Raw genomic sequence first — 15,398 nt, 5'->3', positions numbered from 1 at the left:
GTTGGGCACTCGCAGGATGTCAGTTTAAAAACAAAACCTCTTAACTCGTTCTTCCAAAAACACAGCGTAATCCTGTCAGACCAGCCACGCCGTACTTCCATACCTCAGCTTGATGACATATTTCTGCATGGAAAACAAACTGGAAAATCTGCGAGAGGAAAAGAAGAAATGTGACATAAATAATTCATCTTTATTTCCATCCGCCCAGGGATGCAAAGCAAAATTCAAAAGCAGAATCCTGTGGTATTTAGCGGGCACTGAATATCCAAACATAACACGCGCAGGTCAAAATAAACACGTTAAGCGCCGACTTACAGAACGACTCTATAGCACAACTTCTAAACAATATCCGTACGCCTGACTAATCCTGCTCTCTTTCCTTCTCTCTCTCTCTCTCTCTCTTTCTCTCTCTCTCTCTTTGTTCCTCTTATACCTTTCTTTTTTATATCGCTGTCAGATCTGGTCACAGTTTGTGCCTTTAACAGCTTCTAAGATCCACTCAGACTTACTGGTTCTCTATCACAGCAGAGAAGATCTGAGTGTTTATCTCATACTAGAGTTCCTCAGCTGCAGAACCAACGGAATGGAATGTTCCCAGCGTGTTTTCAATGTGCTTTTCACTTTCTAAGAAAAAAACGAAGCGACGAAGACCACATCACGATTAGCGTGAGGGCCAGATTGAAAGATCAGATTTGGATCCAAGAAAGAAAGAAAGAAAGAAAGAATAAATGATCAAAAGATAAAGAGGGTAAGATCAACGGAAAGAGCATATATTGCAGTTTAAAGAGAATACACAATCAGTAAGCCCGGAATGTAAAACATTTCACCATCCGTATGACTGATACCATCTTATGGGGACTGGAGCTTCTTCGCCCAGAGGGGGAGAAAAAGTTAAATAAGTCTAACCTGAACTGGAATCTTACCTATCAACATTTTCTTTTTGTTAAATTTTTTTGAAGACTGTATGTACTTTTAAGTGTTCCCAGCTGTAGCAATAATTTACCCCCTAGCTGAAATTCTCAGGCTTGCCATGTGTTGTCAGAAGCTATCATGTGAGCTCAAATGGCCCTGTGCTTTTTCTCTTCTTTTCTTTTTTTTTTTTTTTTTTGCTCCCGGGTACACATATAACTGTTCTACAGACTGAAGCAAATGGAGTCTTAGTGTGCTATGGGTACATGCTCAATCACTCATTAATTCAGCTTGACATATATGTTAGGCTGGCTTTGTCCTCTGTCTCTTTCTCTCCTAATATGGAGTTCACAGTTCAAATCAATAGTAGCCTTTCTCTTCCTCCCTCCCTCACCCTCACCCTCTCTCTCTCTCTCACTCTAACACACACACACACACAAACACACACTCTTAAAAAGTACTTATTATGGAGTCCACCGTTCAGATCAACGGATGAATGAAAAAAGGGGCCTTTTCTCTGCTATCTCACACTCATGACTCTTTTGGCATAAACAGTGTATGAGTATCTCACTAGATACTGTGCGTCAACACTGAGTCAACATTTTGAACTGACTTTGAGTCAGTGTTAGTATTTAGTTCTGTCCTGTTGGATGCGGCAGTTTCTGTTGATAGCTGCGGGTTTCGTATCTCTGAACAAGGTTAAAGTGGGAGTTTTTGCTGATGCAAAATTTGGGCTTATTCTTACTCAGAAATTGAAATAGTTGTGATTGTATTGGTTCTGTTACGTGTTGTTATGGATATCAGAGCTTAGCAGACTTCTAAAGACCTGAAAGAAACTGGTAAATAGATAGATATATAGTGAAACATACCTCAGCCTAGCAGATAAATTTGAAAAACAGGTGACTGTTCGCATGTATGTAAAATCTTTGTAAAGTTTGCCCGAGGTGCTCTATCAAATCCTCATTTTTCCCAGAGCAAGCATACATACCCACCATAGTCTCTGAGCCAAAACTCTGCATACATACAAACAGTGAACAGCACATTCTGTTCCTCTTCAGTCTCTCTCTCTTTCACACACACACACACACACACACACACACACACAAGTACTTCTGCACACTTAGGAGGGACTCCAGTACACTCCACAGTAACTAAACATAACCTTCACAAAAGAGCATGAAAAAAAAAAACGATACTGTATAAACTTCTTCCTCATACTCAAACAAAGCCGTAGCAGAGCCGTTACTCCTGTCATAACGCTGATTAACATGATAAAGGTCATGACTCTACGTTGAATTCAATCCTGTAGGCTTGTGGGAGCATGCTGAGTGCATTAAAGGAATTGTTGCACTCAACAGTAGATTTGCTGTATTACGTGAACAAGAAAGGGCTTGTATTGAGTTTACAGGGTTCATATGAAATGGGTTACATGTTGTCTTCAGTACGAATGGCTCTCAGAGAAGCTTGTGGTTGTTATTATAGTCAAGTAAACTGCACTGAGTTCAGGAATTTGTTGTTTTCAGAAGAAGCAGATTTACAGATATGTTTCTCTGTAAAAGAAACTTTTAGCAGTGATCCAGACTGTGTGCGTTATAGACAGTGTGACAGAGCATTATTGCAAAAAGGAATGTGGTTGCGTTGGCTGAGCTGGATTTGGGCAGTAGACTGAGTTCTTTGAGCTGACAAAGACCTTACAAATAAATGGTTAGGCCCACATTTGCAGGAAAGCACTTTGAGCGAGCTGGACGGGTGGGTTAGTGACATCATCAGGAGCTGGATCAAGTCTGGAGCCAAACAGAGTTTAGGAGCACACTGTGGAGCTCTCACTGTTTGTGGCGACTAGGAAATGTGTGTTCGTGTGAGGAGTGACTGGATTGTGTTGTAGTGTTGTAAGGTGCCCTGTAGGCAGTGTACTCAGTGGCTTGTGCTCACTAATGTTTGATAAATTGTTTTATATTAGTGTAGTGAACACATGGTCAGTATATGTGCATAGTGGACAGCAGTAAACATAAACAGGGTGCGCTCATGGTGTCTGGAGAGCGGCTGAGTGTGGTAAACTGATGCACGGTGGTGTATCGATCGGAGAAGATTAATATTAATTTAGTACCGAGAAAATGAATGGCATATGGAGTTGATTGAATAACACTGGAGATTCTGTCTGAAAAGACCGGTATCTTGTTTCTACTCAGGTAATCTCAGCTGTGTCATCCAATCTTGTGGAATAGAATATCTCTGCGTCGTAACCTGAAAACCTGAAGAACTAGTTCCTTATATAACATCTCTCACCTTCACTTTTATTGTTACGGGTACAACGATTGTTCAGTTTTTCTCTTGCGTGAATGCATGAGAACCCACAGTGTTGGGTTTTTCTGGCACACACGCATACGTCAGAGGATCTTTTATTTGACGTAGCACAGATGCTTCACATGTTTTCTGTATTTCCGCCAATGTGACCGACGCATTATATAAGCACAGTCTTTTGTATTTAGCGTCGAAAGATTATATCAAATACTTTGCTGTAATTAAGAAGGCGAAATCACGCTGAATTAATAATGAGGGTGGCTAATGCTTGGTTATCTGATTTACGGGGTCAGTGAGAAGAGCATGTGTAAAATGAGAACGTGTCTGAAGTTCAGAGAGGGTTGGTGTTAACACAGAGCTCATATATACATCTGAAAGAGAGAGAGAGAGAGAGAGAGCACAAAGTCGCACCTGTAGTGCATGAACATGGTCACTCACTGGGTCACAGTGACCCCTGTTGGTTGAAATTGTCCCTGCAGCTCTGTCCATCTGAGCAGTACTCTGCAATATGTTACAGTAAGGAGGAAAAAGGTTCGTAGACGATATGTCTTAGGGCAGAATAGTTCTCTATCTGAGGTAAATCTCTGACGTATCTTTCATTATAACCTTCAATGAAGTGTGCTCAAATGAGTACTCAAAATGTCTAAAGGACTGAAGTCCAAAGTCCAAACTAAAGTCCTTACTAAAGTCCAAAGTACTCAAAATGAGAAAATCTGAAAAATCGACCAACACCAGTACAAGAAAACCTGTGTGAAAAATGATAAAAATATGTATGTGTGATTATTGTACATACATAGATGTCATGTCTATGTCGGGCGACATTAAGGGTTTTGAGTAATTGTGCATGGTTTTATTTCCTTAGCTAATTGTAAGAAAGTGAGCTGGCTGTTGGGGAGAGATGGAGATGTCCATGTCTGTGTGATCGGAGAAACAGATGAGTTCAAATCATCCAAACTCATCCTCTCTGAACTAAGGGAGAAGAATGGAACCAACATCAGTAACACCAACAGGTACCAGTTCTTACATCGATACCTCATCATTAACAATGACTAGCTACCAACTATAACACACCTTAACCATAATTACGCTAAAATCATAAGTCCAATTTCTAATGTGCTTAAACCACAAATTCATCAAAATATGAGGTCTATTCCAAATTAAACTGAAATAAAATCACAAAGCACTACTTCCAGTGAACCTATATTACATATCTTGACAAACTCAAAACCTCATGCATCTTAGATATTTGATTTACCATATTTTACACTCAGAGAAAACAAAACAGAATCATAATTACACAATTACAGTCTGCAAATCACATTTAAGTAGCATATTTGCACACCGATACCTGGGGAGTCTGCCCCTGACATTTTCTCAGTGACAGTATACATTGGTACATGTTTCATATGTATGTGTTTGTGACAGGTAGACATAATGTGTGTTAATTAGTGTTCTCCTCTCTCCGCAGAACCCAAACACAACCTCTAAAGGGCACTCTGGCTAACACAACTCACCAGGCTACAGAGAACCAGCCACCAAACACACAACCAGGCATACAGCTACTCCTCAAAGTGAGTGTCTAAGAGAGCTTGCATATGTGTCTAAGTATGTCACATACACAAAACAGGTGTGATATGATTTAAAGTAGCCATGAAGCACTGTGTACTGTCAAACAGTTTGTTCTTCAAGCATGAATGCATGTGAATGTGTATGTTTATTTAAAGCATTTCTATGGGTGTGTCTATGTGTCTATATATGTGTTAGATGTGTGTGTGTGTGTGTGTATGTGTGTGTTAGCTTGGCTGGACTGGTCTTGCTCCCCTGAGCAGATGGTTTAGAGCACGAGTGGGGAATTAAACGCCATCAGATGGCCTCGGTGCCAGCCGTGCCAGGAATAACACACACACACACACGCACGCACACACACACACACACACACACACACACACACACACAAATGGGAGGAGACTGGGGAGACCGACCTGAGTTTGGGCCATGGTTCCAACTCCAGCTACTTCTGTATGAATTTATTTCTGTCATTCAGACCCATCTTATCTCTCTCCAATAGCAAAATGAACAGAAAGCACAACATGCAGATTTAAAGAGAGCTAATCAGAACATCTATCTGATTTTATTGTCAGAAGCCAGAAGAGGAGAGTGAAACGACTCTATGTACCGAGGACGGCCTTGGAGACCAAAAGCAAGTCACAGACTCTAACTCAAAGGACGACCTTAAACACCCAAAGCAAAACTTGGATTCAGGGAGTACAGAGGAAGAACTGAAAAACCAAGATAGCTACAGTCCAGACGACTCTGAAACAAACATGAACAGTGAAGCGGTTTACAAACCACACTTCAGGAGTCGAGATTCATCATTGCTTACCGATAAGCTCAATCAGCTTAACTTGCACAGGAATGCCAAACAGCAGCTGTCCATCAAACGTGCACCTCATCCTCAGGAGAAGACTGACAAAGGTAAGAGAATGCCATCTAGTGGTAACTCAACTGCATTACGTTTCTAATACATATTTGGAAATGTAGTGTAGTGTGAAGAAAATTCAATGCCCAAATACTCAATATAAGCTAAGGGTAAAATATAAGAGGCCAAAATGGAACCATAATGATACCATAGCTTAAGCAATGAAAATAAATTAATTGGACATTCTACACTAAATTGAAACATGAAGCAATTCAACTTGCCACTCATCAAATAGGATTTTTGAGCTCTCTGTCAGTTTTCAGATAAAGACCCAATTTAAAATGACTAACCAGGAGCCAAAGACCTTTGAGTCTGTAATGAGCAGTTAGCACCATCTAGAGGACTTTTAATGGAATCTTTACTGCAGTGCTAAACAAAACAGAACCTGTGCCACACATGCCACCTACTGGCTGATATGAATAATGCAATATGACTCTCACGAGAATTTCCTTTGTTCTAAATCCGAGGACTTCCCTAATAGCCTAGTCACACAAAAAGTAAAACGTGTAGACAAGAAAAATAGAGCTTATATGTGCTGTCAGTAGCACAGAAGCAAAAGTTATGATAGCACAGTGTGTATAGAGCAAGGTGAGATAGTAAAATGATTAGGATGTGAACTCTGACAGACCCAGCTAAATGAATTTGTTTGGATGGAGCAGCACAGAGACATAAGACATATGATATATATATATATATATAGTATATAAAGTAAAATGTATAAAATGTATTTTTAAAATATAAAAATATATAAAGTTAAAGTAAAATTGTAATTTGTAATTAAGCTGTGTAATTGCGTGTGTGAGAGAGAGAAGGAGTGTGTGTGCGGGTGTTTTTTTGTGTTTGTACCGGCAAGCATTTGTGCCCGTCACTGGAGCTGAACCTTCGTTGTCATGGTGACAACACAACACTGTCAGAGGGTCATGGCTGCAGAGAACAGCCAGGGGGACATTACCAGGAACTACAGATCAAAGGACAGAAAGAGAGAGAGAGAGAGAGACTGTGTGTGTGTGTGTGTGTGTGTTGGGGGGGGGTGAAGGAAGAGTGAGTGTATGGTGCTACTGAGAGGAGAGAAAAAACAGATGGAAGAGAGGAGGAGAGTTTGAGCCTCCAAGGAAAAGGAGTGAGCAGGAGAGAGAGAGAGAGAGAGAGAGGGAGAGAGAAAGAGAGAGACTGCTCCCAGCACAAACCCCCCAGGGAAAAGCTGAAAATATGTCTCTCTTTCTCCCTGGTCCTCTGAGTCTGAGCAGCATCTGTCTCTGAAGTCAGCCACAGACCCTTCTATCCTCTTGCCCCATCTCACCGAGTCATCTCTCCTGCACCCTCCACTCTCTGTCTTTTCTCCTTCCCGCTCTAATTTTTCCCCCCTCTCTTTGCCTACTCTCTGCTCCCATTTAACACATTTAAGTGAAGCCCTCTCCCTCACCTTCAAAACTTACCTCTCATATTTTTCATATTCTCTCTCACTCTCTCTTTCTTTCTCGCTCTCACTCCCTCTCTCTCTCTCTCTCCCTCTCTCTCTACCCCTCTTGCTCTCCCTGAATGCAGTATGTCCACCCTGCTGCGTGGTTCTCCTTTCCCTTCACTCCTCCTGTGACCTCCACATCCTCTGTGTGTGGGTGGAGGAAGGGACAGAGAGAGAGAGAGAGAGAGAGAGCAAAAGAGAGAGACAGAGAGAGAGAGTTAAGAGAGAGACAGAGAGAGAGAGAGGGCTGAGATGAAGAGGGGAATAGTTATGGATGTACAATTCCCAAGTGACCTGTGTCAGAAGGCTAAGAGCTTTCAAAAAGCAGGGAGAATTTATAGGCAGTAAAAGATCTGTATCATTACAAAACCATGATTGATTCTACATGATACTGGCCTTGTGTGTTATTACTGTGTTCATCTCTAATGACACAATGTTTTCTCTCTCTCTCTCTCTCTCTTTCTCCCTGTAGGGGTGGCAAATGAGAAAGTAATCAACTCCCAGTATGGTGGTCGGGTAGCGCAGCTTATGAAAAACTTCAACAGACCCAGCACCAAAACGGTCTCTCCATGTGCCAAACCACCAATACCCAGCAAGCCTGCTCACCTCAAGACTACAGTCTCCGGATAAAACACCCATCCTTGGCCTCGGCACACGCACAAATTCGGCTTCTACCAAGATGCAACACACACGTTCACCGCAACCGAGCTATGGACTCATTTGATCATACAAACTAGCATGGCCATGCTGAGGCCTGATCTCTCTTAACAAGCAGTATCTGAGAATTGGACTATATCCCTACAAGTCACAAAGCCACCTGAGCGAATGAACAGATATGTCTGAGGTTTAGACTCAATCACGTAGAGGTTTACCTTTGCTTAAACTCTCCTTTTTGCACAAACTCTACGAGCATGTCGACTTCAAAGGGTCTTTTCTCAGAAACATTCCTTCTGGACTTTTTGAACAAGTAAAAGGATCCATATGGACTTCTTTTGACCTTCTGTTTTTATACAATGTTGTTGTTGTTGTTGTTGCTGTTTTTTTTTTTCATTATTATTGTTGTGCAGGTTGTCTTGAAGGGAAGAAAGACCAAAGGTGTTTTCTACTCTGAATGACTCATGATGAATGTAAATAAGGATGTCTCATTGTATCACAGAAATGAACTGAAACACTGTGTTGACTTTGAATGGTTTGATTCGACTAGCCTTCATAGGTTTATGAAGTGAGTGTGTGAGAGGGTAATATGTACAGTAAGACTGTAGTTATCATGCATACCTACATAAATACATAATTACTCACCAAGTATGGAGCTAAGAAGACTTGACTTATTTATTATTCAGTGACAAACACATCTGGATCTAAACTAATGGTAACGATACTCACTAACGGTTACACCAATGCGCTAAATACTAAGAAATAATTCAGTGCAGTATTCTTCAGGGAACAATTAACTGAATTAAAACATTGTCCTCATGATTTTTTTTTTTTTTTTACTGTCACATAACCATTATGAATAGGCAAATGAAGCAGAATCAGATAAAATCAATCATTTTTGGAGTAACAGAGAAAAGTGTGTCATCTAGGTCGGCAAAAAAAAAAAAAAAAAAAAAAAAAAAAGCTATCGAAGTATTAAAACAGATTAAAACAGAACAAAATTGATATTATCAAAACCCAGAAGACATCATCGTGGTTTTAATTTCCATGCGGCGGTTATGTACACAGGAACGTGAACAGGGGCTTATTTTTCTGATTGCTGCAGAAGCAGGTGAGTGGGGATCCTTTATGTAGCTGTGATACTTAGGCTTCAGTGACCAGCATATTATGACCAACCTTACACCAAAAACGTGTGTTTGTCATATACAGGAAATGACTAAGTGTAAATATCTTCTACAATCCAAACTAGATTTTCCCCCTTCGGAGAGCCACCTCTTCTTAACGGTGGAATTGTGTTTTGTGTTTCACTGACCAAATTGTCCACTTATTCTCCAGTCTTAATTTGATCCAGATTTAGATTTTTTGACTTCATCTTATTCTGTCCTTTATCCAAAATCTATCAGCTTTTAGATCAGAACAGCTTACATTTCAGACTTAGAAAGACTTAGAAAGCACAGGCTGGCTCTGTGGTTCCTTTGAACCATTTCTTCATTTTTATCACTATTTTACTACCCTTTACCATACACCACTGTCATTCACAATACAATCCTACCAAAGGTCACATTCAGAAGCAAACTCAACAGTAATGTAAAGGACCTTATCTTTGTCTTGATGATATTGATAGACTGGTGTATGTTTGCTGAAACATGGATGGATGATTCTGTGTGTGGCTATAGTCTTGGAAGCCTGGTTTGTGGCCCACCTCCTACCTGGAGATCCAACCAGTCTTGACAGTCGATCTATCCTGTCAGATACTGGGATGCGTCTTTCTCACTCTAATATCCACAAAGCCCATGACTGTTCCTCTGTCACACTCAGTCGGTCAAGACAAGCTTCCGGGCAAGGTAGGGGGTGATTCTGGGGTGTGGGGGACAGGGGTAATCAGGCATCGTAAACTTCATACACAGGCACACACACGCACGCACACACACACACACGCACAAACGCACACACACACACACACACACACATACACACAGACACCCCCCCCCCCACACACACACCCTCCACTGCAGCGGGATTCTCTGAAGGGAGATAAAAAGAGTTCGTTGTGTGCAGGAGGAGAGAGAAGGCTCTGTTCCCCCCCTCCCTCCTCACCCCCACCACTCTCTCTCTGTCACCCAGCGAGAAAAAAGAGAGAAAAAAAGAAAGGGAGAGAAAAAAGAAAGAAAAAAAAGCATTGCGGCAGACTGGGCTGATCCTCAGTCCCAGTGACCCCTGGCGAGGGAGAGCTGGGTGTGTGTGTGTGTGTGTGTGTGTGCGTGTGTGTGTATGTGCATGTGCATGTGTGTGTGTGTGTGTGTGTGTGTGTGTGCGAAAGACAGAGAGAGAGAAGAGAGAAAGAGAAAGAGAGAGCTAGAGGGAGGGGTGTGTTAAATGTGTGTATATATGTGTGTGTGAGTATATATGTGTGTGTGTGTGTGTGTGTGTGGTGTGTGACGGCAACATGTGACAGGGCCCGCGTGTGAGCAGCGTTCCATTCTGCACCCCCTCGCTCACCCCCTCCATCCCCCGCAGGCAAGAGCGGAACGGTCTACTGTGTGAGTGTGTGTGTTTGTGTGTGTGCGTGTGTGTGTGTCTGTGTGTCTGTGTGCCTGTGTGTGTGTGTGTGTGTGGGGAACGGTCTGCTGCGTCTCTCCTCCATGATTAATCAGACTGAGGGCAGGAGGCCGAGGGCCGAGGGGACTGCGGCAGCGCCAACGTTTTTAACCCCTTCCTTTCCAACGCGCACACACACACACACACACACAGAGAGAAAGAGAGAGTACGAATGAGAGACCGCTATAGTCCCCACCATAAAAAACACAAGCAACCAAATGTCACAAAAGCTTGAGCAGAAGAGAGATAAAGATCAACACCTCTCTCCATTCAAACCATCATACTCATACCTTACCACCATTATACATTTCCCCACCTTACACAGCCAATAGCACAACCCCTACCTGAACTCCATCATAATAACATTACAGCCCGATTCACTGCCAACACTGAAATACTCACCTTAACACCACCACACCAACACACCATTACACCAACAACAAAATACATTAACCGTAACACAGTTACCTGTCTTAACCTTAACATCATTAGATCACCTCAATTTCCCTTTCATCATATTCACGCTTCACCACACCTCCAACAAAAACAAGACCAGTGCTTCAGCTATAACACTTTGATTGTCACACTTCAATCTGACCTTGTACTATAACACTGTGCTACTGTGTCAGCCTCAACATCACGGCAGTGTGTTAATTCTCATGACGTTATAGAACCTTGGCCTTAAAGGGGACCTGGGCTACAGACATATGAGCAGCCGGGTAAGATGACAACTGGTTCAACTGACAGTGGGCAACAAGTATAACCACTTGACAAAGGCATCTGTCGTCAAATTCAACAGCCTTTCCACAACATGACGAGACATGATGAAATAGCGAAAATGATATAAAAGTAAAAAATAAAAATAAGAATAAACACAGCCAACAAAGACAGTTAAGGTGTATGCAAAATAAATACATAAGTATATACCCATACATTTTGAATGTATGAAGGGGTGAAAGAAATTTTGAAATAATAAAATAAATAAAAGCAAGATCAAAGAGACACGTCTGGAGCTGTTTCTTAAAAGTTTCTACAGTTGCCTGACAAATATTAATTGATAGTACATTCCAACCCTGTGAAGCGTAAAAACAGAGCGCCGCTTCACCAAATATATTCTGTTTCTTTCTGCGAACAGTGAGCAGGCCAGTGCTTGATGATCTAAGCGTTCAGCTTTGAAAACAAGTTGATAAACAATAAGACATCTAAAATGATGCTAAAGCATTAAGAACTCCGCAGACGGGTGGTATTTTAAAATCAGCCCAGACAGACACTGGGGCCAAGTACTAAGAGTCTGAGTAAAGAGAACAAGCAGAGATTTCTTTTGTTTTTGTTAAGATTCTTGCAGCTTTCATCATTTTTTCACCGTTCTCAACTTAACACGAGGACACAGCATACCTTAATCCTGATATGTCATCTTAGCAGTATTAATCAATCATCACATACCGCTCTGAGTCCTTCATAACGTTAACATTTTAAAAGAACTAATGTACGTTTCCACAGCACCATTATAACACGTAAACACATTCATCACCCCTTACCTTAAGCCTGATATACCCTGTTAACCTTACCAGTACATTACTATGTTAGCCTTTAACACCATCATACCACCTTAACTCTGTTTCACCACCTTAGCCTGTATGTGTTTAACCTGTTAACCTGTTTAACCTGTATATCATACACTATAGTCATTACGTGGCTTTAATGACATGCACTCTTACCCTAAACACAATGCAGCACTATAATATTAACAACACGATTCCCCCTCCACTGTTACTCATCCTTAATGCCATTAAATTAACCTCACATCACATATAACTATCAGTATAATTGTGACACCAGCAAGAGAATGCGCCTACCCTTAACCTAATAACCTAAACCAAGCTAAGCATCTCTGATTATAACAGGCACCGACCAACAAACTCCGAAGCCATTTTCAAATCTATCTCCTCCACAGCTTGTATTCACCAGCTCATTACTCTCAAATAACCATCATCAAAACCTTCAATACATCAGCACATCCACTGTAGCACAGACAACACCTTCTCTGTCCCCTCCTTTCATCTGAACCACGCAATAACTGAATTACTACAATTAGAGAATTACATGCAAGAGGGAAGAGAGGCAAAGAGAGGGTGGGGTGGGGATGGAGTGGGCTGGGGTGGTGTGGAGACTTAGAGAGGGACTGAGAGCCAAAGAGCAATATGGGAAATGGAGGGAGAGAGACAGCTCATCTTCTCTCCGTTCCTCTCCCCTCCTCAGGTTATGTGCTCGGGGGCTGCTGATGACTCACTGTTCCTGTAGGGTTCATGTTGCCTCACACCTGGAAGAGGAGGACGGCAGGAAGAGGAGAGGAGTAAGAGAGGAGGATTTGAGAAAGAAGACGAGTAAAGAACGAGCAAACCGCGTAAAAGCCAGGAGTGTGCTGCATTGTCTTTGTGTGTGGAGATATGAATGTGACGAGGAACAACACTGCCGAGTTGGTTCAGCTGAGGCGAGAGTATTTGTTGAGCTGTAAACCAGCTTGGTGGAGTTTGGCTCTGTGTTAAGGACAGAGCGAATGTGCTAAAACATAGGAGTACTATGCTTCGGCAGAACGGTTTAAGAGTGGAAATACCCCTCTGCAACCTTTTCCTCCTCCACTACAGAACTGACCATATTAATTTCTGTCACTCTGTATTCAATCTGCTAATACATACACGCACACGCACAAACACACATTCTCTCACTATGCCGTCATCATCCCCATGACACCTATGATTCACACACACACACACACACACACACACACACACACACACACCATGATGTGTCTTCTTCCCCCTCAATGCCTCATGAGGACACACACGCGCGCGCGCACACACACACACAAGCGCACACACACACACAAACACACACACATACACACACACACACAGCCTGTATGAGTCAAAATCAGGCACTCCAAGCAAAAGACCATCAAAATGAAGACGTAAAAAAACACAGAGTACAAAGTCAGCCACACTCCAAGAGGTCTTATCCATAGAGCGCCTCACTGTCTGTCAGTGCGTCTCTGTGGCTTTAGTCACTCTGTTCCGACAATTTTATGAGAGGAGCCACGGAATGGGCATTTATTCCTCTTCTTTAAAAAAACAACAACAATGAAGCAGAGAAGTGGGAGAGAGGAGACGCCTACGTGCGACGCATAAAAAGAGAACGATAGAGTGTGTGTGAGGGAGAGAAAAAGAAGGGAGAAAAGCACACCACCAGCAGGCCCCTACAGCTCTGCCAAACTGCCTTGGAGAAAAACCCTGTTTTATTTATAGTGCGGCGTATCCATGGCAACGAGAGAGGTCACTGCAAGCCAGACCTGCATTTCACCCCTGCTCAGGGGAGTAGGATTTCACGGAGAGGCAGTTGTGTGTGTGTATGTGTGTGTGTGTGTGTGCGTGCGTATATGTGTGTTAGTGTGAGAGTCTGTCTCTATGCACACACGTGTGTGTGTGTGTGTGTGTGTGTGGTGTTTTTCACTCGACGCAAAACCGTGACTGATGGTGGTCACGCAGTCCCAAGAGCCAGTTCCAAAGAATTCTGGGATACATTGCACATGGGGCTAGAGGCGTGTGGAGGAACAGTCCCTTCCAAAGCTGTGCCACAACTCATATGATTTAGAAAAAATAAAAAAGTAGTCTCCTTTTTTAACTACAAATATACACTATAGACTGTGCACATTTTCCAAATCACATCTAATAAACTAAATTATTTTAGTAAAATAGCAATCAATCAATTGGATATTTCCTAGAAATTTTCTTTGTGTCTGATTGTTGCGTTAGTACCTCACAGCTAAGCTAGGGTAAAACAGCCCAATCTGAGGGCGACTGATGACAATCCAATGGCAATGCGATTAGGAGAGGAGCTGTAAACTTCATTAGCGCTACCAATGTTAGCGTCTGCGAGAGCGGTGGCAAACGCCAAGTCTACAGGACACTCTTCACACCAGCAGCTCCAGGCCGATTCAATAAAAGCCACAAGTCTTATTTACACACACAGATACCAGGGCAACACAGACCACCGCGCCCTGGGAACAATAGCCCCTCACATCCCCTCTCTTACACAACACTAACAAGGGCTAGTCAGCCCAAGAGCCAGCTCTGATAGCACGTAGCACAGGACAAACAGTGATTTTGCTCATTAAGATGAGTTTCACAGTCTTGAGTTCATTGTGGAAGCAGAGATAATATTTCAACAGGTCAGCGTTGAAGCTATGTCACTCTAGGTAATGTGTATTGTCTGGGCAATAGTGCTTACAGAGTCAAGGAGGAAAAAGCTTCTTTTTTTTCCTTTGTAATATCTGACATGTATTGACATATCTTTTTTAAATGGCACATGAACACCCACATAAAACATTCTTCCAGGTGAGGATCAGGACACAACTTAGAGAGAGAGAGAGAGAGAGAGAGAGAGAGAGAGAGAGAGAGAGAGATGGTTTAGCCGTTAACGAAGGAAACCTTTTCTGACCGTGTATTAATCATTAACCAGCCGCTGCGCTACCTTTGCTGCCGCATGAGTTTGTGTCTCCCCAAGGGCCCCCTCCCACATGCCAACTCTTTCTCTCCGAGTCTCAGACACACACACACACACACACACACACACGCACACACACACACACACACACACACACAGAGGGACACATATTCTCTAACTCACTAGGTACTCACATGTTACCTATTATCTCCTCAGGGTTCCACCTGTCTGCTGGTATCTCTCCCTCTCTCTCTCTCTCTCTCTCTCTCTCTCACACACACACACACACACACACACCCTGCTTGCCAGTCCTTCTAAAATCTTCCTGGAACACATCTTGGCCCTGACACTCATATCCAGACGCTAACACTCTTTCACTCACACACACACACCTAACCAAGCCTTTGCATTTAATATTCTATTTAATTGCTGTATAACTAAAGTAGGATGTATTTTAACTGCAGTACAATGCTGTACAAATGTAGTAACCTGCAG

The 15,398-nt window shown here is 42.4% G+C and overlaps 1 protein-coding gene across 1 annotated transcript in view; it reads left to right on the top strand.

Moving 5' to 3' along the window:
- The window catches only part of LOC115804994 (SH2 domain-containing protein 4A), an 8,532-nt gene extending 660 nt beyond the window's left edge, over positions 1 to 7,872 (top strand). The window contains exons 2-5 of the mRNA XM_030765480.1: positions 4,073 to 4,220; positions 4,679 to 4,781; positions 5,352 to 5,685; positions 7,624 to 7,872. Coding sequence (XP_030621340.1) covers positions 4,073 to 4,220; positions 4,679 to 4,781; positions 5,352 to 5,685; positions 7,624 to 7,781 — 743 coding nt within the window. The 3' untranslated portion in view covers positions 7,782 to 7,872. The remainder of the gene's footprint in view (positions 1 to 4,072; positions 4,221 to 4,678; positions 4,782 to 5,351; positions 5,686 to 7,623) is intronic.
- Positions 7,873 to 15,398: the final 7,526 nt, after the last annotated feature.

The sequence above is a fragment of the Chanos chanos genome, chromosome 2 (assembly GCF_902362185.1).
Source record: "Chanos chanos chromosome 2, fChaCha1.1, whole genome shotgun sequence".
In the NCBI taxonomy this organism is placed as follows: Eukaryota; Metazoa; Chordata; class Actinopteri; order Gonorynchiformes; family Chanidae; genus Chanos; species Chanos chanos.
The sequence above is the reverse complement of the archived record's forward strand: the minus strand, read 5'-3'. Positions and strand labels throughout refer to the sequence as shown.